This window comes from Rhinopithecus roxellana, chromosome 15, assembly GCF_007565055.1.
Source record: "Rhinopithecus roxellana isolate Shanxi Qingling chromosome 15, ASM756505v1, whole genome shotgun sequence".
NCBI classification, from domain to species: Eukaryota; Metazoa; Chordata; class Mammalia; order Primates; family Cercopithecidae; genus Rhinopithecus; species Rhinopithecus roxellana.
The window spans coordinates 37818109-37845215 of NC_044563.1; the positions used below are offsets into that span (position 1 = coordinate 37818109).

Genomic DNA, 27107 nt, shown 5'->3' on the forward strand with positions numbered 1-27107 from the left:
ATTCTCTATTAACCAGGGACATGATGCACCACGGAAAGCTGCAGGGACCTCTACCCAAGAAAGCCTGGGTATTGTCCAAGGTTTCCCCCCACTGAGACAGCCTGAGATACGGCCTCGTGGGAAGGAAAAGACCTAACCGTCCCCCAGCCCTACACCCATAAAGGGTCTGTGCTGAGGAGGATTAGTAAAAGAGGAAGGCCTCTTTGCCGTTGAGATAAGAGGAAGGCCTCTGTTTTCCGCATATTCCTGGGAACGGAATGTCTCCGTGTAAAGCCTACTATTAACGTTCTATTCTGATACAGGAGAAAACCATGCTGTGGCTGGAGGGGAGATATGCTGGCAGCAATACTGCTCTGTTACTCTTTGCTACACTTAAGATGTCTGGGTAAAGAGAAACATAAATCCAGCCTATGTACACGTCCAGGCACAGTACCTTCCCTTGAACTTATTTATGACGCAGACTCCTTTACTCACGTTTTCCTGCTGACCTTCTCCCCACCATCACCCTGTTGTCCTGTCACACTCCCCTTACTGAGACAGTGAAAACAGTAATCAATAAATACTGAGGGAACTCGGAGACCAGTGCCGGTGCCGGTCCCCTGGGCCCACTGTTCTTTCTCTATACTTTCTCTCTGTGTCTTACTTCTTTTCTCAGTCTCTTGTCCCATCTGACGAGAAATACCCACACGAGTGGAGAGGCAGTCCCCTTTCAGTTTTGGGTTGAATAATTTTTAATTGTTCAGGAATGAGACAGTTTAACTTTTTCTTTTAAATAATTTCAGATTAACAGATATTACATTTAAATAATTCCTGTATATTCTTCACCCAGATTTCCCAAATGTTAACATTTTATCACATCCTTTATCAAGCAAACATTGGGTACTTATTTATGAACATGTCAAAATCTGCACAATGAATAGTATATTCATTTATAATGATAATAAAAGCACTTTAGATATTTTTGCTGACAGTAGGAATAAGAACACAAGTTAAAATCCAAATGTAATCTTAATTTTATTCCCTTTATTATCTCTTTACTTTAGTAAAAAGTTAGGTCAGTTGTTTCTGTTTATTTACGTCCCTACCAAAGTAGAAACAAAGTCCAATCCTGGGAGGATGTAGCTTGAATAACTGGTTTAGAAATGTACTTATTAGGGGTCCTTATTAGGGATTTGAGGATAAGTGTTTAAAGGTTGTGGGTAACAGTGCATATAGGACTCTCAAGTATTTCTATAATAGATATTTGTGCTTTCTACTCTATATTTGACATTTAGACAAATAATTAAATGAGTTCCTTAGCCTACCACTTTTTCATAATAAAATTTAAATTATGAAGACCCGTCCAATCCTAAAATGAGGTGAACTTCAGGCAGGGTGATGGCACTGCAGGCAGTGTGGTAGCATGTGTATGTGTGTGTGTGTGTTGGAGGTGGGGAGAGGGTTACAGTTAGGAGCTGAGAAAGGGGTTAGGTTCTCACATAAACTCCAGGAACACAGCCTTGGGCCAGATAGAGGCAAACAATATTTTCCTGCCTAATTGGTGGGAGGCGATGGCCCAGAAATAGGGTCTAGAAAGGAAATGCAGCTGCAGAGGTCATCACCTGAAGGGGGAGACCAACTATCGCAACTAAACTGGTTACCATTTGAGCGCACACTGTGTACCAGACACCGTTAGACACTGTGCAGACATTCTCTCAACTTTTCACAACCATGACAGATTGTGAGACAGGCTGTGGGTCTTCAGGAGTTGCGGGCATCTGCCAGACACAGCCGCAGGGCCTGCATGGAGTTCGCTCCTGCTGGCCACCACTCGCTCGGGCTCCAGCATCAGCTCACCCCCACGCACCCTCCCATAAATGGTGGGGCGCAGCAGGCCTGAGTGAGTGGAGTTCGTGGCTTCCAGCACTCCAGTTCCCGCCTCATTCACTCGCGCGCCCCCTCCTGCGGGGAGTTGAGAGCTGCCGGCAGAGTAGGGGAGGCACCGCAGCCCCAAGAACCGCGAAGAGGTCTGAGAAATATCTTGCTTCAAATGCACTCCAGCCTGGGTGACAGAGCAAGACCGTCTCTATAAAACAAACAAAGGAATACGAAATGTGGCCGGGCGCGTTGGTTCACGCCTGTACTCCCAGCACTTTGGAAGGCCCAGGCAGGTGGATCACTTGAGGTCAGGAGTTCGAGACCTGCCTGGCCAACATGGTGAAACCTGGTCTCTACTAAAAGTACAAAAATTAGCCCGGTGTGGTGGCGGGCGCCTGTAGTCCCAGCCACTAGGGAAGCTGAGGTGGGTGGATCTCTTGAGCCTGGGAGGTGGGGGTTGCAGTGAGCTGAGATCCGGCCACTGCACTCCAGCCTGGGCGACAGAGCAAGACTCCGTCTCTTAAAAAAAAAAGAAAAAATACAAAATGAAATGTGAAATTTCAGTGATTCTGCATTAGGAGTTAATTGTTCCTTCCTTTTAATACCACTTTTCCCCTTCTTTTTGAACAAGGGACGCTGCATTTGCATTTTGCATTGAGCCTCACAAATTACACAGCTAGGCTTGCTGCTGAATACGGCAGTGAGGGACATGCCATACCAGTCCTGGAGCTTAGTCATTGCCCAGCCCCTGTGGATCAAATGCAGTGTCAGACTTTTTATCCCCGAAATTGTCCAATCTATGGAGCAAAGGAGGGTAAAGAGACCAGATTACTTTTAAGGCACACTCTATCCTAAAATGATGTAAACTATAAAATAAGACTAGACAGCTTTACTGGTTTTTGTGGTTTATCATATGAAAACAGAAGTTTGAAACCAGAAAAATCAAACCAGTTCATCCCTTTTTAAAATTTCTTTGGGAGGCCGGTGGCTCACACCTGTAATCCCAGCACTTTGGGAGGCCGAGGCAGGCGGATCACCTGAGGTCTGGAGTTCGAGACCAGCCTGACCAACATGGAGAAACCCCGTGTCTACTAAAAATACAAAAAAGTTAGCCGGGCATGGTGGCTTATGCCTGTAATCTCAGCTACTTGGGAGGCTGAGGCAGGAGAAACGCTTGAACCCGGGAAGCGGAGATTGCGGTGAGCCAAGATCGCGCCATTGCACTCCAGCCTGGGCAACAAGAGCGAAACTCGGTCTCAAACAAAAAACAAAAAACAAAAAACAAACAAACAAACAAAAACTTTCGAAGGAAAAAACCCCACCAAAACTAAACTAGTTTACACTGCTTAATCTTAACTCAGGAACCGGTCAAGGAACTAATGGTGGGGGCGGGGGGTATGTAGGAGGAAACTTAGGAAAAAGAAATCCTCCACAGGTCTCACTTGTGACGTGTTAGCCAATTCCTGGGAGGCAGAAAGGGTGAGCTCCCGAAACAGGTGCAAAGGGGGAGAGGAGATCTGGGCGTGCTACGGAATAACACTGGCGTCCAGCACAAAGGTTACAAACTTCGAGTAACCTTCCCGAATATTTTCACACACAAGGGTTTTGAAGGCAAAAGTAGACAGATGACAAAACACTCAGGCACACATCCCACCCGTCACCCTCACCACACACTCGGGACCAGGTTTAGAAAGCCAGGCGACAGCTCAGCAAACGCGAGACCACCGGAAACGACCCGGGCTGAGAGGGTGTTTCCTCGTAGTTCTCATCCACTCACAATTGACCGCACATTTTCTTTTTGTTATTTGCCGAAATGTTCTTGGCTATTCCACTCACCGAATCGGTCACGCAAGCAAAACACCAAAGTCCGGATCTCCACCTACGCCAACCCCGCCTCCTCAGAGTACGCGAGCTACAGCTCCGCCCACGTTAGTCGCTCCTCCCTGCGCGGCGAGAAAAATGGCGCCCCCGCGTCGCGTCTCCTCCCACCGCTCGCCTTCTTCCCGGGAGCTAAATTGTATCGCGAGATTTCTGCCTCACTATTACTTGGGCCGCGGAGATATCCCACCCTTTTCTTTCGCGTGGTTGGAGGACATCGGCTAGTTTTCTGGAGTTGGAGGACTGAAGTCGGGAGGGTAGTGTGTGCAAATCTCCAGGACTCACGCACCAGGCCAGTCGCAGGTTTTGGCCCGAGGCCTGGGTTACGGGCAGCAAGTGCGCGGTTGGGGCCGGTGTGAGGCGGTTTTAGGTAGGTTGCCAAGAGGGCAAGGCCGTCTGGGCTTGTTGGGCAGGGGAGGCATTGCATATCTGGGGTTTCGGCCCCTGCGTTGTTCCGGAGGATCGAGCCTCGGAAGTCGGTCCGAGAGGGTGAAGGGATCACGGTTGCAGGCCACTCCGCGCCACGCGGCTGGTATGAGTCCCACAAACGTGGTTGTAGTGTGGACGGGCTTCATTATATCTTGAGATGGAGGTGTTAAAACGTGTTGCAGACAAGTTTAACCTTTTTACGTAATTTAAATGATTTAACCTTCATATGTGATGTACCCATTGATAGCGCCGGTTTCCTGGAGGTTAGGCACTGCCCGGAGAGACGCGCTGGTGGTCACAGAATTAGCTCCGGGTAGAGCGCCGCTCTCTGCCCACGTGGCCTCCAAGAATTGCAGAATTCCAGCGGAGGCATCGACACCCAAGTAGGAGTGTCTTCTGAGCACTAAGAAAAAGTGATTCTTGAGCTAGCTTTAGTTTGATAATCCCTACTTTTAAAAAAAATTAACCACAGGTATGCCATTAATGCATGGGGCCAAATTTTTGTTGAATTCCGTTTTTGAGCATTCGATATATAATGACTTCGTAGAATCTTGTACTTAAGAAAGCTAATAAGACGTTCTACCAGGAAATTACCACAGGGGTCCATTGGGCATTTAACAAATCTGAGCTCTTATCGTTTTATATTTTAAATATTTTGCTAGTTCATCCTAGGATTTATATGCAATGACTCATGTCAGGTCCCAAGAAGCTACAGAATGAGACGAGATTGACTAAGGCAAGTACAATAGTGAAATAAGTAGTTACCTTTAATTTTTGTTGCCATGTCTATTGTTTTTCTTTTCTTTTTTTTTTTTCTGAGACAGGGTCTTGTTCTGTCGTCCAGGCTAGGGTGCAGTGGTGCAATCTCGGCTCACTGCAACCTCCACCTCTGCTCAAGCGATCCTCCCGAGTGGCTGGGAGCACAGGCACGGGTCACCACACCTAGCCAGTATCTTAAGAATTTTTTGTAGAGACAAGGGTCTCCTTGTGTGCTGAGGCTCACTACATACAACTTCTACCTCCCAGGCTCAGGTATTCCACCTACCTCAGCCTCCTGACCACAGGCGCGCGCCACTAGCCCGGCTAATTTTTGTATTTTTTGTAGACACGGAGTTTCACCACGTTGCCTAGGTTGGTCTTGAGCTCCTGGGCTCAAGCGATCCGCCCGCCTCGACTTCCCAAAGTGCTGTGTTACACAGGCCTGAGCCACCCAGACCAACCTGTTTTTGTTTTTTCTTTTAGCTCACAAGAAGGAATCTTTTTCTTCTTTTTTTGGCATGTTGTATTCTCTCTACCATGGGGATGAAGACACAAAGAATTATGATAGTTTATTGAAAAAGGTTGAGAATTCAGAACTTGTCAGTTTCCACCAATAATGGCAAAGATACAGTATGACAAAGTTCAGTTACTTAAATGAATCTAGGAATGAAGAATCTAGGAATTATTATAATGGAGAGGTGATCAGGAGTTAAAAATGGTCTGTTGATTGGAGATCCTTTTCCTGGTTTATATAGGGCACATTTTGCCTTAGGAATTCCCTCTTTGATCTTGGAAAATGGTTTTTAATTGTACATTAATATTGTATTGGTAATTGCACGTTAATAAGTGGCTAATGATAAAACTATATTTTTTACTTATATTGAAAGATGCTTTTTTTGGAAGTGACAGTACTTTTTTGGAATCTTGTTCCATTGAATATATTTAGAGGGTAAAAACTGAAAGAACCTGTGAATAAAATTTCTGAATTTCTTTTTAAAGAAATTGATCTGAAATGGATAAGAAGCTTAACCCTGGCAAATGATTTTGCCTAAAATCATTGGCATAGTCTGACCACGTTGAACACTATAGTAGATACTGTGTCAATATTTAGGGAAGCTTTGTCACATTTACTAAATTTCATAATTTCAGAAAACTGTTATAAAACAAAGCAATTGATGGATAAATCAGGAATAGATTCTCCTGACCATGTGACATCTGCTGCTATGGAACTTGCAAATCAAAGGTAAGTGGGTTTTTACTGGAGAACTGAGTGGATTTAATCATATTTATTGTATCTGAATTATGAGAAATTATTGTATATAATGAGTGACAGTAAAGATAATTTTCAGGAATTGGGAAAGAAGGAAAACCAGATTTCACTGACCTTCCAAGTTTATCTAGTTAATATAGATTGATAATAGCATTGCAAATACTTTAAATTCAAAATGTGAATATATTATAATGGGACACATTCTTCGAGAAAAAAATGTATTCTTTGGGTCATATTAGCATCTCTTCCAGACTACCTCCTCCTGTTTTTGTCTGGTAGGCTGTGTTTGTTTTACTCACTCTTAGCAGTGAACCGAACCATACAGCCTTTGTGGAGTTCATACATTACCTTGAAATATACATAGTTTTTTTTTAAGCTGAGCACAGTGGTGCATGCCATTAGTCCTAGCTAGCTACTTGGGAGGCTGAGTCAGGAGGATCCCTGGAGTTGCAGGAGTTTGAGGTTGCAGTGAGCTGTGATTGCACCACTGTACTCCAGTCTGGGTAACAGCAAGACGATGTTTACAAAACTCTTTTTAATAAGAGCTGTAGCTTTATGAGCTATTTAAGTAGGATGGTCAGCAGAAAGGCGGCTGGTTCTGAGCCCATCCTTTAAAAAATTTTTAATTCTGGGCATGTTTTCCTGAGTTGGTCTTGGAAGAAATGTACATTTGGGACTGGGTATTACTGGTAATAAGCATTCAGTAAGAAAGGAAGATGAAATTAATTTTTTTCCCATTTTTCTAGTGATAACTCTTCTGATAGCAGCTTATTTAAAACTCAGTGTATCCCTTACTCACCTAAACGGGGGAAAAGAAACCCCATTCGAAAATTTGTTCGTACACCTGAAAGTGTTCACGCAAGTGATTCATCAAGTGACTCATCTTTTGAACCAATACCATTGACTATAAAAGCTATTTTTGAAAGATTCAAGAACAGGAAAAAGAGGTACAAAAAAAAGAAAAAGAAGAAGTACCAGCCGACAGGAAGACCAAGGGGAAGACCAGAAGGAAGGAGAAATCCTATATCCTCACTAATAGATAAGAAGAAACAATTTAGAAGCAAAGGATCTGGCTTCCCATTTTTAGAATCAGAGAATGAAAAAAACCCGCCTTGGAGAAAAATTTTAACGTTTGAGGTGAGTCAGCATTTTATATATATGGCTACACGTAACTCAGATGCCCAAAATGATTTGTTGGCCAGTTTAGAATTGTCTCAGATATGCTGGGAACACACTGTCTGCAATTTCGATACTCTTCTATACTGACTTCCCCCTAAAGTCCACCTCATCCTTTAACTGAAACTTGACTTATATCTCTTCAATTAATTACTACACTTTGGCCAGATTTAAAAGATAGTGCTCCAACTCTTTGTATAAAATGCTTTGATCTCATCCCATCTCAGGTCTTAAACACAACCCTAAAATTCAGTAGGGATAATAAAAGCTCACATGAAATTATTTTTGCAGTAATCTAAACCAAAACCACACATGCTTTATATTCAGTGGATATATTCTTAAGGCCTAGGTGTTTCTAAGCCAATCATCTGAAAAATACCCTAATACTTAGGAGTAAGTAGACTTTTTTAAATATTCGAGAGTTGTATGTTGAATGAATGCAGAGTTTCAGGTTCTTGCCAGAACCTGAAATTTTATCTGGGAGGATTAATACATGTTAATCTCTTCAGTTAATCTCTTAAGGTGATTATAGTAAACATTAGAAATCTTATTCCTATTTTTACATTTTAAAATGCCTTTAATAAGTCCCAGGCATGACAAGATATGTACTTCACTTTTCCTTGGTACCAGCTTAGGTAAGTTTATAATTGTAATGTGAATTTTAATAAACAGCATTTGATATGTCCACAAGTGGAGAGTAGTTAAGATAGCAAATTCAGAGTCTTTGGTAAGGGGAGTGTTGAACATTGGCACCTGCTGGGTTGTGAAAGAAAAATCTTGACATACTTATGGTGTTTTTAATATATAGCAAGCTGTTGCAAGAGGATTTTTTAACTACATTGAAAAACTGAAGTATGAACACCACCTGAAAGAATCATTGAAACAAATGGATGTTGGTGAAGATTTAGAAAATGAAGATTTTGATAGTCGTAGATACAAATTTTTGGATGATGATGGATCCATTTCTCCTATTGAGGAGTCAACGTAAGTGGAATCATATGAAATAGGTTATAAATTAAATTTTATGTTAATTGCTTCATATTTTGCCTTTAATATAGTTATACTTAAATAATGAACAAAGATACAGAGTACGACAATTGGGATTATTACAGTTGAGCCAAGCTTAGCACACAATACATCTAGAATTCTCTAGAACACAGCATTCTCAAATTTTGTGTTTGCTTGACTAGTATTGCAGTTTCAGTTTTATTTCAGAGAGGAATATACAACTAATGAGGTCATAGAAGATTCTGTCATCTCAATGATAAATTTTAATATTACAGAGCAGAGGATGAGGATGCAACACATCTTGAAGATAATGAATGTGATATCAAATTGGCAGTAAGTGACTTATTTTTTTCCTGTTCCATTTTGGGAAGGCAGGAGTTGGTTGGTACAGAAGGAATTGTATTTCGTTTTTCTCTTACACTTCATTTAACTTTTGAAAAGCTCAGTAAGTTTACTGCAGGAAATGCAAGAAGGAAAATACTAATTTTTTAGAGACTTGATAAAGAACATGGGGTTTCCAGTACTATTTTTAATAAATAGCATTCTGATACGTAATATTGCTAGTTAGGATATCAAATGAAAAAGCAAGCAGATGTTAATTTGGATTTTTAACATCTACATGTAGTCTCTAGGTTATCTGAAGTAATCCGGGGCACTCAGCTATATGTAATTACTAAGCCATTTGAGTTATTGCTTAATCCATGATTTTTTTGTTTGTTTGTTTTATGCAGGGCGATAGTTTCATAGTAAGTTCTGAATTCCCTGTAAGACTGAGTGTATACTTAGAAGAAGAGGATAGTACTGAAGAAGCTGCTTTGTCTAAAAAGAGAGCTACAAAAGCCAAAAATACTGGACAGAGAGCCCTGAAAATGTGACAGGATCATGAATGTCAAAGGTGAAGCATATAGAAAAAACAACTTCATAGAAATGAATAAAGATGATAAATGTGGATGTATATATACCAGTCTGGTGGTGAAGAAACGCTGAAACCCAGAACTTTATAACAAAAAAAAATTTAACCCTGTGAAGAAGTTTGTGAAAGAAACTTGTGAAGTAGTAATTAGAAAAAAACCATTAAAACACCAGAGAAAATACATAGAAAAATTTGAAAAATTGTCAGTTGATTTCTGAATAAGAGCTTACAGGTGTTCTCTGAGTATTAAAACAATGAAGTGTAGTGATTTTAATTTTGAAAAGAAAATCTTAGACAAAATAACTTGACACCCAACCATCTTGAAGAGGGTATTTGAAATGCTCTTATTCCAGCTTTGTTCAGACATGACGAAAGTGACCTGTCAGGTGTTTAGTATTGTAATAACCTCATTTCCCTTCCCAAATTTAGAGTATCTTTAATACTTTCTTTTTTTTTTTTTAAGACAGTTCTTGATCTGTCACCCAGGCTGTAGTGCAGTGGTGCAGTCTTGGCTTACTGCAGCCTCGTCTCCCGGGTTCAAGCAATTCTGCCGCAGCCTCTCGAGTAGCTGGGATTATAGGCGTTAGCCACCACACCCAGCTAATGTTTGTATTTTTAGTAGAGACAGGGTTTCACCATGATCTTGAACTCCTGACTTCAGGCAATCTGCCTACCTTGGCCTTCCAAAGTGCTGGGATTACAGGCGTGAGCCATGGCACCCGGCCTAATATTACTTTCAACTACCACTTTCACTTTATTAGTTCAAGAAAAGGCATACACATTTATTTAACATGTACACACGGGGAGAACCACAGTGATTACCCCAATGTTCATTATTTTGATCACCACGATAAAGCTGACTACTCTATGTAGTGCATTTTAGGACTGCACTTAGGTATGTTTTTGTTTAATGTGGACAAAGACTTATGGATAAGTGCAAAAAATAAATCCTCTTTTGCAACCCAGAACTCATTGTTCAGTATGAGTTTTGATACATATAAGAAGGGATATTATGATACCTGAGACAGTTATAAAGGTTGGTTCCAGGCCAGGTGCAATGGCTCAAGTCTGCAGTCCCCACACCAAGGTGGGAGTATTGCTTGAAACCAGGAGTTCAAGACCAGCCTGGGCATCTCCACAAAAATTGAAAAATTAGCTGGGTATTGGGGCATGTGCCTGTAGTTGGAGCTACTCAGAAAGGGGAGGTTGAGGCAAAAGGATTGAGCCCAAGAATTGGAGGCTGCACTGAACTTTGATGGCATCACTACTCCAGCATGGGTAACAAAGACAGACCCTGTCTCTTAAGAAAAAAAGGTTGATTCTAGGACTGTAGAATAGATAAACAGCATGGGATATGAGGGAAATCCTCAGCAGTATTAATTTTGCATTCCAATTTCATGTTGATACATATGATGGCTTTTTGTTTTAAAGGCTTTTATCTTGAGAACATGATGTCTGAAGTTAAAGGTATGTCTCAATTTGAGTTGTCACACATTTATGTGTAGGAAACAGTATGCTGTCAGAGCAAGCAAGTTTTCATTTTATTCAGACATTTCTACCATACTTTTAATTCCCAATTATATTGATTTTTGAAAAGAGGAATCCTAGATTCACACATTTTATAGTGATGTGTCAGATTCATTTTAGTTGCAAGCATTAGAGGGTTCTGAATTTGTTAGTTTGTAGCAATAATCAGAACTTTGGAATTCCTACTTGAAGCCTACAGCATTATTTTGTATTAATGCACAATCTAAAGTGAGGTAGATGATTTTATGGTTTAATGCAAGATATAGTATAATAAAAGATTACATAGGTCATAAGAATTCATAAATTTGAATGATGCAGAGTTTGATTAAAAGTTATATAATGCCAAAGTCATAACTTACAGGCACATTATTTTCCTGTATTTTATAATGGATGACAACTAATTTTGAGCCAAGAATTAGAATTTGCTGAAATCTTTTGAATTGGGAAAATAACATCCTCTATTTGCAGTATTGAAGTTCATAACAACAGTTATGCTTTAAACTTAAATCTTAAGTTTAAATACTTTTCCTTTGGCTCATCTACAGGAGCTACTTGATGGTATTTATTTTTCATTCCTCTGGCTCCTAAGCACAGTGTGACTGTGAAATTATTGTTTTTGTGATTAAGGTGGTAGGAAGTTTTTACAGTTCGCAATATTGTAAGAGCATATTGCAGTTTCTGCTCATAATTTTTTTCCTATGGAGTGTTAGACTTTGTTATTTATAAATACTAGCTGGGCACAGTGGTGCCTGTGGTCCCCAGCTACTCTGGAGGCTAAGGCAGGATAATCACTTGAGCCCAGCGGTTCAAAGCTACAATGAGATGTGATCCTGCCACATCTCACCGTAGCCTCAAATCCTTGGGCTCAAGTGATTCAGCAAGAATCACACAATTTTTAAAAGACACAGCAGCAGATCCTGTGTCTTTAAAAAAAAAAATCAAAACCTTGTAAATAGTGGTTGAGGTCTATCCCGATGGGGCTTTTCCTGTAGCCTGCACGTCGTTGGAAACGCCTCATAGAGTAACTCTGTGGTTTTACTTTACTCACAGGACTATTGTTAGATCTGTGGGAAGGAACTACAAGACAGTTGCTAAAAGTTTGAAAAAGACAGTTACTAAACGTTATGAAAAACCAGATAATCTACTTTTTTTACCTTAGGTATTGGCATATACCACACATCTGTACCATTCTTGAGTGATTGCTTAGGTAAGTTTTAATTGGTGATAGTATAATCTTTTGGGAAATATGATTACAGTTCAGATGATGAATTTAACTGTTCAACTGCTGAATGATAAGGGCATGAACTAAAACTTAATTCTGACAGAGCTGGATGTGGCTATATAAAACTGGATCTTAAATTTATACTTGGGTATTAGTTTTAATAACTGGAAATATATCCTTTCTAAATCTTTAATTGGTACTTTCTATAGGAATGAATGTGATTTGAACTCATTCATGTTGAGAGGTAAGTAAAATATTTAACTTTTAATAATCAAGGACTCAAAAGATGAAAAGTAGAAATTAAGTACACCATCCCAGTATTTCAGGTATAACACAGAATTAGTAAGATACTGGCAAAAATGTTACTATATATTTGTATAGAGAAGGAAAATGAAGAGACTGCATGTCTAGACCTACCAAATGAAATTACCTGTGTTCTTTGCATCGTTAATTGAACTGGCAGTTACACATACTTCATCCTAAAGTCACGTAAACCTGTGTGGATATGTTGAATCAATAGGGATATGAATTACATTAAAAGAGGTTTGTGTTAACTGGCAGTTTGAGCAACAATGAGCTTGACATTTGTAGTCTGCTTGGTCTGTTAAGTTAACATGTATATATTCCATCTGTAAGTTATATAGAGACTGGGCAAAGATTAGGAAAAGACTAGAGTTGTAGCTTAAAATACAGTTAATGTAGCTTATTACAGTGACAATTAGGAAACAAGGTCAAATTATTGTACTTGTTAAAGGAACTTAAATTTGAGAGGTTTGTGAAAGCATTTCTCAGTAGCAACATTGCACATTTGGGAATACGAATATGAATATGAATATGACAGTTCAGTCATGATTGCACTGCATGGTATCTGCACTCAGCAGTTTACTCCTGCTAGGGTGTTCAAAGGTCAGTGCTATAGAAATTCAGTATCTGGCATCGTTGGTTTTCTTGGCTTTGTGCTTGTTAAACCTGGTATTTCTATTGATACAGTATTTGTATAGGTTTCTCAGTGTTCAGTTTGATATACGCTAAAATAGTAAGCAATGCTTTTCTTTTTCCAGGGTGTCAAATTGAGAACCAGGCAGATCCCCACCACCTACAATCAAAAGGTAAGATTCTCTGTTAATATTGATTCTGTCAAGCCTGTAATCCCAGCACTTTGGGAGGCCGAGACGGGCGGATCACGAGGTCAGGAGATCGAGACCATCCTGGCTAATACGGTGAAACCCCGTCTCTACATACAAAAAACTAGCCGGGCGACGAGGCGGGCGCCTGTAGTCCCAGCTACTCTGGAGGCTGAGACAGGAGAATGGCGTGAACCCGGGAGGCGGAGCTTGCAGTGAGCTGAGAGCCGGCCACTGCACTCCAGTCTGGGTGGCAGAGCAAGACTCCGTCTCAAAAAAAAAAAAAAAAAAAAAAAAAAAAATATTGATTCTGCTTGTTTCCCTCTATTGGTAGCATTGCCAGCATAACAAAGACTTCGTACAAATACACTACTAAGCTTTAAAGAAACTTCTACAATGCCTCATTCTAGATGAGAATGGGCACTGTTGATCATGGTGTCCAAAAATAGTTAATGTGGCTAAATTGAGACAGGTTATGCTTCCATCACAGTATGCATATTGCAGTGGTGACAATGAGACCTGTAACATTTTGCCATGCTTATGAGTAAAATATGTGGGAGAAAAATGTTGACTTTTCAATATTAGAAACAATAAGTTTCTATTATTTCTATGTTATTATTTCGGTATTATTTTGATAGTTTCTGTGTTATTCTATATTTTATTTCTAAGTTTCTATGTTATTATTTAGGTAATAAGGAATTTTCGGCTCTTAATAGGACCACTTTCTTTTGTATGCTATATATTGACTGAAACATTGTAATGTACATGACTGTGTCTTGGATCAGGTGTCAAAATATTTGTACTTTGTACAATTCAGCTTCTAGGACCCTAAAGTAAATTGGTTGAAGAAATTAGATCCCAAAGATTCTTGGTAAGTTAATTCATTACTTAAAAGGCCATGCAGGTTATTTTGTTGAATACTAACTTTTCTCCAAGTGTTATTTTAGGTTATATTTATTTATCTAGTAATACTGTTGCAACATTTGTCACCACTTAGGAGTAAAAAAAGACTAGACTTACATTATTATGTGTTTAAACTTGATTATTAACGATGTTATGATGATGGGCAAAATGTTCAACTGCTCTGAATGGGCTGAATGAAAATGGCCTTTCTGAACATCATTTACATTAAATATTCCATTGTATTTCAGATTATAAAAGCTTGAAGGTAAAAGTTACCAGAAACATGATCATAGAGCAAATTCGGATGTGAATGGGCATGGGATCGTTGTTTTTTAAAAATACCTATTGGTTTAAATAGCTATTTTAAGCATGGAATTTTCAATACCTTAGTTGGGGTGCCAGGTTTTAGGATAATTTGGAGCCTAAGGAACCTCATTCTGAAAGATAGATTTCTGTACTTAATAAATATAAATTTGAAATTCACATTTTTCCATAGGTGAATTTTGAAGTCTTCATCAGTATACCCATATTAAAAGGAGATAACAGAAGCCAAAGTAATTATGGCAAGTAATGGTTTTTATCTTAACCGTAAGTTATTTGCTCGAGGGTATAATGGTCATTACCAAGGCTTTTAGAATGCAGTTTCTCATTTGCTGTGGACATGACCATAAAAAAATTTCCCAGTAGGTTTTCTATCTGCTACTTTGCTAGCAATCAGCTTATTGGGAACAGTTGATTAACTGTAATAGAAATGCAGTACAAATACAATGTGAACCGCATGTGATTTTTCTTTTTTTTTCTAATAACTTTCATCAGTAATCAATGAGATTTTAAAATCTGCTAGATCTCTTGAATCATGCAAATGTGCTTTGCCTTTGTATTGTAACCCTTGTGGGATGCTAATAACCAAGCAGTTTGTAGTAGAGTTAACTTAGGCTGGTTCTTTTTTTTTTTTTTTTTTTTTTTGTTGTTGAGACGGAGTCTCGCTCTGTCGCCCAGGCTGGAGTGCAGTGGCCGGATCTCAGCTCACTGCAAGCTCCACCTCCCGGGTTTACGCCATTCTCCTGCCTCAGCCTCCCGAGTAGCTGGGACTACAGGCGCCCGCCACCTCGCCCGGCTAGTTTTTTGTATTTTTAGTAGAGACGGGGTTTCACTGTGTTAGCCAGGATGGTCTCGATCTCCTGACCTCGTGATCCGCCCGTCTCGGCCTCCCAAAGTGCTGGGATTACAGGCTTGAGCCACCGCGCCCGGCCTCTACTTAGGCTGGTTCTAGGACTCATTCATGTTCACTCACTGTACAATCATCTCTGGAAATGTAAAATTTACTTTTATATTGTTATGTAGGGCTGACAGGACAGCTGGATCAGTTTCATTAAAAAGGTATGTATGCATTAGAAAAGACATTTGTATAGGTCATTTCAAAGAGGGCTCATGAGGCTGTGAAACCCAGAGCTCTTAACGCTGTGACCAAAGATGGAAGTTCTCTATAGGATGCCATAGCACTCCTATGTTTGGTGCTATGTTTTCCTGAGGAGATATAAAACTTAATAATTCATGATTGTTGCCATGTGAGAGTTTTAAAGGTTAATCAGATTTTCTCTTCTTCAGGGCAAACTTGAAGATCTTTTGACTCCAGCTTTTTAAGGGATCTAAAGTGACCTTGATGGACAGTGGAAGAAATCACAACATGGAATTCCTTGAATAAAAATTTATTGACTTTAAATAATTTTGTCTAATGCTACATATACACAATAAAAAAAAAAAAAAACCTCTTTACACTGTTTCTAGAAAGTCAGCATGTATTTCTGGCTCGAAGTTTCTCTAGTGTTTTCTGTGGAAGGAATAAAAATTTAGTAGTTTCAGTTGTGTACTTCAGGCTTGAAAAATTAAGTCCTTCCCCCTCAGTTACACTTACCTTATGGAATTCTTTTGCCTTTGCTCTGTTTTGGGCATAAGCCTCTTGTTTTGCTTTTTCTTCCTTTTGTTGTTTCACTTCAGCTAGTTGATTGTATAACCTGTAAAGAACTTACATAGAATTAGAGACAAACATTGCAAAAAGTGAATCACTGAAAAAAAAATAAATAAAAATAAAATCAACCTTACCTTAGACCCCTTTGGTGCCTTAGAGCCTGTGTGGTCTTTCTGTCTTCAGGAAAAGATGCTCTGACTTTATTCACGCCCTTTAGACGACTCACAGATGAACCTGAGGAAAGAAAAGTGAAATCAAGTTGTAATGAGAAGGCTTTAAACATTTCAGGGAGTTGTTGAAGATTTTAAAAATTCAACATACTTATAGATGGTTTCTCTTTAATTGTTTTGATTTGAGAATTTTCAGAGAGACGAATTTTATTCCTTATTTCTTTCTCCCTCTGGTGGGATCTCTCCATAAATGATTTTTTTCTCTTTATAAATGCTTCTTGTAAGCTCCCTGGTATAGGTGTAAACCTTTGAGGGGTGTCTGTTGGGGGGAAAAGAAATTTATGACAGAAATAGGCAAAGTATCTACTTTCCATTAGAAGTGTGGAGACCATCCAAGGCTTACCAGTAGATGCTGTCCTTGGTTTTTCTATGGAAAGTTCTGATACAGCTGGATAATCTGAGGCTTCTGTTTCTGATACAAGAGGCAGAAACTCACTCACCTAATGGCAAGAAAGTTGCACGTTTTATTCAACTTTTTAAATGTCCCCCACCCCCCGCCTTTTTTTTTAAAGAAGGGGTCTTGCTCTGTTGTCACATTAGAGTGCAGCGGTATGATCACAGCTCACTGCACCCTCAGCCTTAGCTGGGTCTACAGAGACCCGCCACCATGCCTAATTTTTGTATTTTTTAAGGGATTGGGTTTTGCCTTGTTGCCCAGGCTGGTTCTGAACTTCTGGGCTCAGGCTCCACTGCCCTCACACCTCTAGGCCTCTGTTTAGATAGCTTTATTCTTACTGCCTCCCTACTACTGTAGTAAAATTACCAGTTGTTCTGAAGTCATTTTTCAGTATCTTGGAATAAGTTTAGGTAAAACTTCCAACTTGGCTCCATAGTTCTGCCAGAGTCTCGGAGACAGCCATAAATTGGAGTGGGGATTAAAAGAAAATGGCAGTGGTTGACAGAATAGTGAAAAAGTTTAAGACAAATTGAGAGTTGGTGGGGGTGTCAGCTTAGTTAAATCCATAGCATAATTCCCCCCAATGAGTACCTTCTGATAAGTTGTAAGAGACGATCAACTGGTTTGCTCATAATGGGATAAAATAGAAGGAATGCTTATTAAATTTACCTGAAAGCTGCTTTTTGCTTCATTCTCACTCTTTTCTTCTAGGGTTAAATTTGCAAAATCCATTTCAGCAATACTGATATCACTGGTGCTTACTAAAGTTAGTTCTGGTTCTTCCATTATACCATGGCCAGTTTCTGTTTCCTGTGAACCACAATTAAAAGGAAAACTACGTCAAAATAGCCTTAAAACTAATAATTTTGTATATAATGCATTTTTTGCAAGTGTATATAAATGTGAAAATGGAAGAAGAAAAGCAGTAATTGGCAAAGAGCAACAGATCAGATTTCCTTAGGCTTTTGTAACTCCAGCATTCAGTTTTAGAAATACTGGAGTCAACTTTGGGGAAAGGATGAAATAGTTTGACAATGGACTGAAAGTATCTACCACAATGATTACAAACCTAAATGCTTGTAGCGTTGGGCAAAAAATAAAAACGCAGGTTGGCTGGGGCTGTGCAGAACTGTATCCTGTCTAAAGGGAGCAGGAGTTGACTGGGCTGCTGCCAAATGTGGGCCACTGACAGCCAACAGATTATAAGTGTTTCAAAGGAAGTATCTAAACACTGAACAAGAACAAAAGCAGCCAAATAAAATTAATTCTTATTTTCAATCTGTTGTGCTTATTTGTGGAAGGATAAACTGCACATACTGCTAGATGAAAACCAGTCACCAGTTGACTGGTGTTGAAAGGAAGCAGATTATAAGTTGCTTAGTATGAGGAGCAAGATTCCAATACTTATTCCAATAATGGACTACATTGCAATGAGGCTCAATACTGAAAGTGCTGAAGCACAGGCAGAACCACCATTTTTCAGGGAAGTTGGAGAAAGGATATCTGAATTGGAAGAAAAAGGATCTTTTGTAAAGTACAATCAGAAGACAGCTTTCAAATTTTTAAGTTTCTTCATTATGCTGGATATTTCCAGTGATCACAAGGAATATTAACAAGTAGTTTTGCTTGTATTTTGTTTCAGGTTTTTCCTGCCAGGCATTGTGGTGTGTCCAAGCTACTTGGGAAGTTGAGGCAGGAGGATCCCTTGATCCTAGGAGTTTTGAGTTCAGCCTGGGTAACACAGCAAGATCTTCATCTCTAATATTAAAAGAAAAATATTTTTTCCCAAAAAGGAACTTAAATGTTATTTATACAACACTGATTTCACTTACCCAGACTGGTATAGAGCTCTGTAATGAAAATGATCTGGAACTTGCAAAAAGCTCTGATTGACTTAGTTGAGATAGTTTTTTGGTGATTTTTGGAATGTCTATTTCAGCTGAATTCTCAAAACATTTTTCATTTTGAGTAGTTAAGGAATATGGTGCCTGAACTGAAGTCCCCATCTCCACACATAATTGAGAGTCAATTTCCTCTATCTGTGGATTTATGTCTAAAACCCTACAGGTTTCATTTTTATTATCTTCAGTGAGTCCTTGACTTTGTAAAATTGTAACAACCCCTCTTTTTGATAGTTCTTCAAAGCCCATCCTTTCCTTTCTGCTTTCTAGTTGGTGTTTTATTGAGCACTCACTAGAGTTAGAACCACATGGAGTGCTATGTACATTTAATTGATCAAATATATTAGCTTCATCACATGAACTGTAGACTGAACTTAAGTTTCCTACAGAAAGCTGGAAATGAACACCTTTTTTCTTGTTTTGTAGTATTTCAGTATGTTCTTCAGAGGAATAGTTCTGATTTTTCATGCCTTGGGAAGAATCCCTTGCTTCAATGCTAAAAATACTTGGTAGATCAGCATGCTGGCTCTCCTCCTGTGAAGAATATTCTGGCAGAAGCTGTTCAAAACATTGTTCAGATCCTGCGTTAAGAAATTTAAAAACCAGTTAATCATTGTTACATGTTGTAAAACTTGGATACTGACAGTCTAATAGTTTGTCATCCAATTGCAATTTTAGGCATAAAAGTTGATGTGTATAAACATGAATACAAAGATAAGGATGGTCACAGTGATTTCTCAAACTACTCTACAGCTCACACCAAGTATTTTTTTTTTCTATTAACATTTAATAAGGGCAATATGGCTATAAACTGAAGATGTTGTTCCTTTATTAGTGAATATGATTTTAATAATAGAAAGAATAAAGCATCCATGTGTCTCAATTATGTGTATATATAATTTGTACATCCTTGTGTATCTCATGTACGTATGTATATATAATAATTTGTACAAAAAGCTCAAGAAGAATACTTGTTTTCTATGTTGCCAGGCTGGTCTTGAACTCCTGGGCTCCAGGGATCCTCCTGCCTCAGCCTCCCAAAGTGCTAGGATTACAGGCGTGAGCCACTATACACTGGCCTAAGAATACTTAAACCGGCTGGGTGTGGTGACTCATGCCTGTAATCCCAGCACTTTGGGAGGACAAGATGGTGGATCATCTGAGGTTGGGAGTTCAAGACCAGCCTGACCAACATAGTAAAATCCTGTCTCTACTAGAAATAGAAAATTAGCTGGGTGTGGTGGCACATGCCTGTAATCCCAGCTACTTAGGAGGCTGAGGCAGGAGAATCGCTTGAACCCCAGAGGCAGAGGTTGCAGTGAGCCGAGATCGTGCCACTGCACTCCCGTCTGGGTAACAAGAGTGAAACTCAGTCTCAAAAAAACAAACAAACAAAAAACCGTAAACTGTTAACTATCATATAATGATTGAGGTAGGGAAATTGAGGAACAAGAGGCAATACTTTTCCTTTTATTTGATAATGTTCAGTATTGTTTAAAAAAAATGCATGTATTACTTCTGTAATTTAAATTTTTTTTTTAACACCCAGGATAGGGGTGAGAACAGGGGTGAGGACAAACCAAGAGGTGCTAGGCTTAATTTCTAAGGAAATGGATGTAAAAAATGAAAAAATTAACTTTTTCTGACTTAGTCGTACATACCCCCAATAATATTTTCTGTAGCAAAACTGTGAGCTCCAACATGAGCCAAGTTAGTGTCAGGTTGCTGATTTGGGCTTGTGTTAAGAGAAGAATGCATGCTGGTCCTCCTCAGCGCTGTGAAATAAACTGTACTTTTGGATGATCCAGTAGCACAGTGGCTTTCAGATGAAGAATCTGATCTCTGGCAGGAAACAAAAGGGAAAGGCTGAAATACTGATTAGGTATTACCAATTGAATCAATAATCACTGTGTTCCTTTGGTATTACTCTTCCTTAATTACCACTTTACTATGACAGTAATGATTTGCTTTTTCAAATCCGGTTCTTTTCTTTTTTTTTTTTTTTTTTTTGAGACGGAGTCTCGCTCTGTTGCCCAGGCTGGAGTGCAGTGGCCGGATCTCAGCTCACTGCAAGCTCCGCCTCCCGGGTCCACGCCATTCTCCTGCCTCAGCCTCCCGAGTAGCTGGGACTACAGGCGCCGCCATCTCGCCCGGCTAATTTTTTGTATTTTTTAAGTGGAGACGGGGTTTCACTGTGTTAGCCAGGATGGTCTCGACCTCCTGACCTTGTGATCCGCCCGCCTCGGCCTCCCAAAGTGCTGGGATTACAGGCTTGAGCCACCTCGCCCGGCCCGGTTCTTTTCAATCAATATGAAAGAGACTTTAAAATGTCAGGCTATCAGGAAGCAGAAGCAGAAAGACTCAGGTTTAAATCTCAGCTCCTTTGTGTAGGAAGATACTTTAAATTTTGCAAAATTTTATTTACCTTACTGTTTAAATATGTTCCACAATTAAAAGTTGTTATCAAGCCTTTTATGGCATCATACTTCCTAGGTGGAGATAGGTGGATAGGACAAACAAATGCAGCTGTTTTCTTTTTTTTTTTTTTGGAGACGGGGTCTCACTATGTTGTCCAGGCTGGAGTGCAGTGGCATGATCTCAGCTCACTGCAACCTCTGCCTCCTAGGTTCAAGTGGTTCTCAGTCCCCCGAGTAGCTGGGACTACAGGCATGCCACCACACCCAGCTGATTTTTTTTTTTTTTTTTTTTTTTTTTTAGCAGAGACAGGGTTTCACCATGTTGGCCAGGCTGATCTCAAACTCCTGTCCTCAAGCAATCCACCCGCCTCAGACTCCCAAAGTGCTGAGATTATAGGTGTAAGCCAACCATACGTGGCCCAATGCAGCTGTTTTCAAACTTGGTTCCACATTAGAATCACTTGGGGAGCTTAAAAAATAATAATAATAATTAATACTATCCGAGCACTCCGAGACTCTGCTTTAATTGGTCTAGGGTGTAGTCTGCGCAAGAGGATTTATTTATTTATTTATTTTTTATTTAAGTTTTCCATGTGATTCTTTTTTTCTGTTTCTTTTTTTAAAGACAGGGTCTGGCTCTGTCACCCAGACTGGAGTGTAGCAGCACAATCTCAGCTCACTGCAGCCTCTGTCTCCTGGGCTCAAGTGGTCCTCCCACTTCAGCCTCCCGAGTAGCTGGGACTACACGTGCACACCACCACACCTGGCTAATTTTTGTATTTTTAGTAGAGACAGGGTTTTGCCATGTTGGCCAGGTTGGTCTCAAACTCTTGGCCTCAAGTGATCTGCCCGCCTTGGGCTCTTAAAGTCCTGGGATTACAGGCATGAGCCACTGTGCCCGGCTTTCCATGTGATTCTAGGTTAAGGTTTAGAAGAACTCTTGTTCCAGTAGGAGAAATGGCTTAAAACTATTTTTGGATATTCACTGCAATGGGACATCTGCTTTAATATACCTGGTAAAAGTCTCTGTTGTCTGGAGAAATCCCAGAGGATGATGATGACAAGTCAAAATCTGGATGTGGTTCTAAGGGTTTAAACAGCTGATGATGCAAATTAGGAAAAATGTGTTCCAATTCTGGAAAGTCAAGGTCAACTGTTGGAATTTTTGAGGGAAAAAAACCATAAATTTATTTTTAAGGTAAACAGTAGAAAAGGAATATTAAGAACATATTCATAAAAGCTTATTTTCAGGTAACTCCAGTGTAACAAAAACTTCAGTTTTTCCCCCATAATCAGCAGATGCTTTAAAGTTAAGTCCTATCATGATTATTTCAAAGGTCCAAAAATATAGATCCTCTCAGTGACCAAAACTTTTTAAGTTTTATTTTTAGAGAAATTTAATTTTACTTTTTTTTTTAAAATAGAGATGGGATCTCAGTGTTGCCCAGGCTGGTCTTGAAATCCTGGGCTCAAGCAGTCCTCCTGCCTCAGCCTCCCAAAGTGCTAGGATTACAAGTATGAACAAACTTTTGACAAATACAAATTCTATTTCTACAGCCTTATGAGGCTAATTAGGATCAACAGGACATATGTAACCATTGCTTCAGTATAAGCTTAAAAAAGGAAAAAGGCTCACTGTATTCAGTGTTACTGTGGGCCAGACATTGTGCTTTATGTGCACTATCTCATTTAATCTGTAACATTCCTCTTTTATAAAAGATGAAAAAGTAACTTGCCCTTGGTTTTACAGCTAGGAAATGGTCAGGCTATGACTCAAATCCAGAACTGTCTGATTTCTGAGCTCCTGCTCTTATTTATCAGTAATACTGTCTCAGCCGTAATAGTTAACTCTGCAATGGTAAAGGAAGATTTGCTAATTAATCTCCTGCACACGTGCCTCAGTGAGTCTAACTGGTTCCAGATCCCCTTTCTCACTAAATGCCCTCAATATTTTCTGTGGTATAATGGTGTTGTAGCAGGCCATAAGAACTTGAAGCTCAAACAATCACTGCATAAAATTAAAAATGACGAAAGGTGAAAATTTAAAACATAATTTTGCCCTGCAAATCTGTTTTTTCAGGTATCACATTTGCTTCATTAATGTACTTGTCTATCATTTGCCGAAAGTGTGTGTGAGCACAGGTAGTTTCATCCACTGCAGGCAACAGAGATTTATGAACGTCTGAAGAGTTCCGCCACTGATAAATATCTTGTGTTGAAGGAACTATGGAACTTATGTTTGTTTCCTGTTCTTTACCGGTGGTAGATTCTTGCTTGCTATCATCCATGTGCTCTGAAAATGACTCTGAAAATTGAGTTTAATGAAAATATGTAAATAGGTCAGGCGTGGTGGCTCACACCTGTAATACCAGCACTTTGGGAGGCCAAGGCGGGTGGATCATGAGGTCAAGAGATGGAGACCATCTCGCCGACATGGTGAAACCCCGTCGCTACTAAAAATACAAAAATCAGCTGGGCGTGGTGGTGCACACCTGTAGTCCCAGCTACTCTGGAGGCTGAGGCAGGAGAGCCGAGATCACGCCATTGCACTCCAGCCTGGCAACAGAGCAAGACTCTACTTCAAAAAAAAAAAAAAAAAAAGTAATTGACAGCCACGCTATATTCCTTTTAATGTAATATTCCTTATACACATACTGTACTGGGTACTTCCTTACAGACATATTTTAGTGGAGAGGCATGGTAATACATGTTGTTAAGAGATCGGTACAACCATGAAATTTGCTCAGATAGGTTTCCACTGAATGGAAAAATATATTAGTAACTGCTTCTCAAAAGTGTTGTTGGGGATCCACAGAGCATCCCTGTTACTTCCAGTAATGTTTAGAATACCATACGCTCCAATGTTTTTCTGGGTGTGAATATTTTATTTTATTTTATTATTTTTTTTTTGAGACAGGGTTTCACTATGTTGCTCAGGCTGGAGTGCAGTGGCGCGATTGTGGCTCATTGCAGCCTTGACCTCCCAGGCTCAAGTGATCCCCTTACCTCAGCCTCCTGAGTAGCTGGGACTACAGGCACATACCACCACACCTGGCTAACTTTTGTATTTTTTGTAGAGATGGGGTTCTACCATGTTACCCAGGATGCTCTCAAACTTCTGGGCTCAAGTGATCCTCCCACCTCAAGGTGCTGGGACTACAGGCATGAGCCACCACACCCAGCCATACTTTACTTTTGAGATTTAGAGGAACTGTTCCCCAAGGTGTATCACGAAAAACCAATGCTTCCTTCCATCACTGTACTGCAACTCAACTGGTGCTGGTCTTTCAACTTATTTATAAACATTTTGACCTTATTACCTGGATCTGTAAGGCTCAAATCTGTGTTTTCATAACTTAAAAGGCTTCCAGTGGAAACGGTTACTGAAGATAATGGCTCATGAGAAAGTGTTTTAGCCTAGAAATTAAGGGGAATATCAGACCACAATGTAGCAAGTAGTATGTAGGAAAACCCCAAATCACCAACCCCAGCAGTTGTCATTTCTGAGCTCAGGTCAAGTGTAGAAACCTTCATAGTTACAAAGATCAGTAGTAAAACCTTTTCATCATTGCCCAGAAATGATTAGGCTTTCACAGACATACATACGCACCGCACCCCCCCACCCTCAATCTCATTCATTCCTACAGCTGTTATCTTTATAAACACATGTGCCTGCACACACACACACACACACACACACACACACACACACACCCCAACATATGTCCTTATTGTTTTACATTGTTTTATAGTTTTGCTTCTCAGAACTGTAGAGATCATGCATCAGGTAGACTGGAAAGCCTTCTGATGCTCAGATTTGGCTAGTTTCATCATTGATCCACTTCAGTAAAAGCAGATCTCAGATAATATGAACTTTAATGTTATAATACAGCTTCTGTAAACTAAACAGAAGACAATATGAAAGCCAAACAGCTCTAAAAATCAAGTGAACATTAAGACATTACTAACCTTATCATCTGGCTTCACAATTGGACCCAAATACGTATGTTCTTCCTCCACAGCATAACTTAACACTGCATGATTTTCAACAACAGATTCCTTCACCTTAACTGAAAAATGGATTTTGGAGTTCAAGATGGGAGAAAAATATAGTTGGGATAGGACAAATCAAATTCTTAGCACCACAGGACACCATTCCCTGCTTTCCTACAATCTACTTTCTCATTTTGTTTCTTAAAGTTGTATTTTCTTAGATCAAAGAAAAAATTCACCTTATTTGTTAAAAACATTTCACTAGTCAGCACAATATAATTTTTCCTGGAAAACTGTGGCTATTGTTATTTTATGAATAAAATGCTTTAAGAAATTTGAATATGAGGTCTAAAAGCTAGAAAAGAACCAGTGTGATGAGAAATGCTTTTGCCACTATTTTAAGTGGAAAAGCAAGCATATTAAATCATAAACACAGTATGGTTCTAAAGATGAGAAAACATGCATATAAAAGAGACAATAAAGAAAACACCAGGGCCAGGGGCAGTGGCTTACACCTGTAATCCCAGCACTTTGGGAGGCTGAGGTGGGCGGATCACTTGAGCTCAGGAGTTCGAGACCAGCCTAGGCAACATGGTGAAACCTCATCTCTACAAAAATTACAAAAGTTAGCCCGGCGCGATGGCAGGCACCTGTAGTCCCAGCTACTCAGGAGACTGAGGTGGAAGGGTGGCTTGCTTGAGCCTGGGAGGCAGAGGTTGTAATGAACCGAGAATGTGCCACTGCACTCCAGCCTCTGCAACAGAGCCAAACTCTGTCTCAAAAAAACACACCAAAATGTAGCCAGTGGTGGTTTATGAATGGTAGCACAAGGAGTAATTTTTACTTGTACTGTACCTTTTAGTGCCTTCTATTATTTTATTTCATTATTTTAGAGACAGAGTCTTGTTATGTTTCCCAGGCTGGTCTTGAACTGCTGGCCTGAAGTGATCCTTCTGCCTTAGCCTCCTGAGTAGCTGGGATTATAGGCATGAGCCACTACGCCCAGCTTTTTTTTTTTTTTTACAGCTTTCTAAATTCACAATAAGCATATATTACTTTTATGATGAATTATTCCTAATTTGATATATTAAAACATTAAAATTATACTTTCTGTCTCATATTAACAACTCATATATTCTGAGCTTATTTTCCTTCTTATTCCAAGTGACCAACCGACACTTGTGAGAAAGCTCACCAAGACATATTGTAGTCTGTGGCTCTGAAAAATACAATTAAAACTGCTTCACTGAATATAAACAAAATTCTGCTTCATAATCTCAATGATATTAGAACATATGCACATTAAAGGCATATTTCTTAAATGTTTAAGAATTATTAATCATTCATTTTATTTTTTTAAAGACTAATCAAGTGCAGTAGTGAGAAGAGGGAAAAGAATATAACAAAGAGTTCGATCTGTGACTGTAAATAATTGATTGAGATAACTCATTACATTTGGACCAGGAGAATTATTTTTCAAATGCAGACCTAATAAACAAACAGATAGGCATGGTGGCTCACCCCTGTAGTCCCAGCAACTCAGGAGGTTGAGGTGGGAGGATTTCTTGAGGTCAGTAGTTTCAGACCAGTCTGTATAACCTAGGAAGACCTCATCTCTACAAAAAAATAAAAAATTAACTGGGCATGGTGGCATGCTCCTGTAATCCTAGCTATCTCGGAGGCTGAGGCAGGTGGATGGTTTGAGCCCAGGATTTTGGATTTTGAATGAGCTATGACACCACTGCACTCCAGCCTGGGCAACAGTGTGAACAACTGTGCCTTGAAACAAAACAAAACAAAAAAACCAGGAAAAATAATAAAATAATAAAATAAAAATAAAAAAAACCTCACACACACGTATACATCTATCTGTGAGTACAGATATTTATTCATAAAATAACATATATTATGGTTAATGAAGCAGAAACAAAGCTAATAGCAAATCTTTGTCTTTATTTTTTTTGAGACAGAGTCTCACTGTGTCACCCAGGCTAGAGTGCAGAGGCACGATCTTGGCTCACTGCAACCTCTGCCTCCCAGGTTCAAGAGATTCTTCTGCCTCAGCCTCCCGAGTAGCTGGGACTACAGGTGCGCACCACCACGCCTGGCTAATTTTTGTATTTTTAGTAGAGAT

General features: G+C 39.6%; 2 protein-coding genes, 1 long non-coding RNA gene and 10 other non-coding genes across 22 annotated transcripts in view; 10 read left to right on the forward strand and 3 right to left on the reverse strand.

Annotated features, from left to right (window-relative positions):
* Positions 1-3823: 3823 nt before the first annotated feature.
* TAF1D (TATA-box binding protein associated factor, RNA polymerase I subunit D) lies at positions 3824-14635 on the forward strand. Of its 7 annotated transcripts, none has more exons than XR_004053499.1 (12): positions 3826-4105; positions 6073-6166; positions 6940-7330; positions 8178-8353; positions 8653-8710; positions 9109-9123; positions 10722-10757; positions 11977-12024; positions 12249-12283; positions 13101-13148; positions 13981-14034; positions 14563-14635. XR_004053499.1 is itself a non-coding variant. In XM_030917394.1 (7 exons), exons 3-7 carry the CDS (start codon positions 6099-6101, stop codon positions 9250-9252), a joined length of 837 nt encoding a protein of 278 aa, XP_030773254.1. In that variant the 5' UTR covers positions 3827-4105; positions 4827-4900; positions 6073-6098; the 3' UTR covers positions 9253-9490. The 7 variants fall into 7 exon arrangements, 2 of the variants coding, with proteins under 2 accessions (XP_010355661.1, XP_030773254.1); XR_004053495.1 differs by having other exon boundaries at positions 3828-4105; positions 9109-9272; positions 11954-12024; XR_004053497.1 differs by having other exon boundaries at positions 3828-4105; positions 9109-9272.
* LOC115893773 lies at positions 10177-10302 on the forward strand. The gene has a single exon (XR_004053828.1). It is a non-coding gene; the product is annotated as a small nucleolar RNA SNORA40 (small nucleolar RNA).
* LOC115893769 lies at positions 11776-11907 on the forward strand. Its single transcript, XR_004053824.1, has one exon. It is a non-coding gene; the product is annotated as a small nucleolar RNA SNORA18 (small nucleolar RNA).
* Positions 12073-12144, forward strand: LOC115893780. The gene has a single exon (XR_004053834.1). It is a non-coding gene; the product is annotated as a small nucleolar RNA SNORD5 (small nucleolar RNA).
* On the forward strand, positions 12893-13031 carry LOC115893760. The gene has a single exon (XR_004053815.1). It is a non-coding gene; the product is annotated as a small nucleolar RNA SNORA8 (small nucleolar RNA).
* On the forward strand, positions 13561-13693 carry LOC115893762. Its single transcript, XR_004053817.1, has one exon. It is a non-coding gene; the product is annotated as a small nucleolar RNA SNORA1 (small nucleolar RNA).
* LOC115893759 lies at positions 14213-14285 on the forward strand. Its single transcript, XR_004053814.1, has one exon. It is a non-coding gene; the product is annotated as a small nucleolar RNA Z40 (small nucleolar RNA).
* Positions 14636-14679: 44 nt separating the features above from the next.
* On the forward strand, positions 14680-14800 carry LOC115893767. The gene has a single exon (XR_004053822.1). It is a non-coding gene; the product is annotated as a small nucleolar RNA SNORA32 (small nucleolar RNA).
* Positions 14801-15213: 413 nt separating this feature from the next.
* LOC115893493 lies at positions 15214-19449 on the forward strand. The gene is made up of 2 exons (XR_004053500.1): positions 15214-15446; positions 15675-19449. It is a non-coding gene; the product is annotated as an uncharacterized LOC115893493 (long non-coding RNA).
* On the forward strand, positions 15477-15609 carry LOC115893761. The gene has a single exon (XR_004053816.1). It is a non-coding gene; the product is annotated as a small nucleolar RNA SNORA25 (small nucleolar RNA).
* The window catches only part of CEP295 (centrosomal protein 295), a 71290-nt gene continuing 59942 nt past the window's right edge, over positions 15760-27107 (reverse strand). For 2 of the 4 annotated variants that reach the window (XM_030917393.1, XM_030917392.1), the window contains exons 19-30: positions 24950-25050; positions 24301-24397; positions 23238-23285; positions 21994-22133; positions 20225-20405; positions 18495-19144; positions 17332-17472; positions 16609-16705; positions 16357-16524; positions 16170-16269; positions 15982-16081; positions 15760-15897 (exon numbers count right to left, since the gene is read on the reverse strand). In XM_030917393.1, the coding sequence (XP_030773253.1) occupies positions 15859-15897; positions 15982-16081; positions 16170-16269; positions 16357-16524; positions 16609-16705; positions 17332-17472; positions 18495-19144; positions 20225-20405; positions 21994-22133; positions 23238-23285; positions 24301-24397; positions 24950-25050 (1862 nt within the window). In that variant the 3' untranslated portion in view covers positions 15760-15858. Of the gene's footprint in view, positions 16082-16169; positions 16270-16356; positions 16525-16608; positions 16706-17331; positions 17473-18494; positions 19145-20224; positions 20406-21993; positions 22134-23237; positions 23286-24300; positions 24398-24949; positions 25051-27107 lie in introns of all 4 variants that reach the window. The other 2 variants (XM_030917390.1, XM_030917391.1) reach the window with 2 other exon arrangements.
* LOC115893771 lies at positions 24485-24554 on the reverse strand. The gene has a single exon (XR_004053826.1). It is a non-coding gene; the product is annotated as a small nucleolar RNA U2-30 (small nucleolar RNA).
* On the reverse strand, positions 24740-24819 carry LOC115893772. The gene has a single exon (XR_004053827.1). It is a non-coding gene; the product is annotated as a small nucleolar RNA U2-19 (small nucleolar RNA).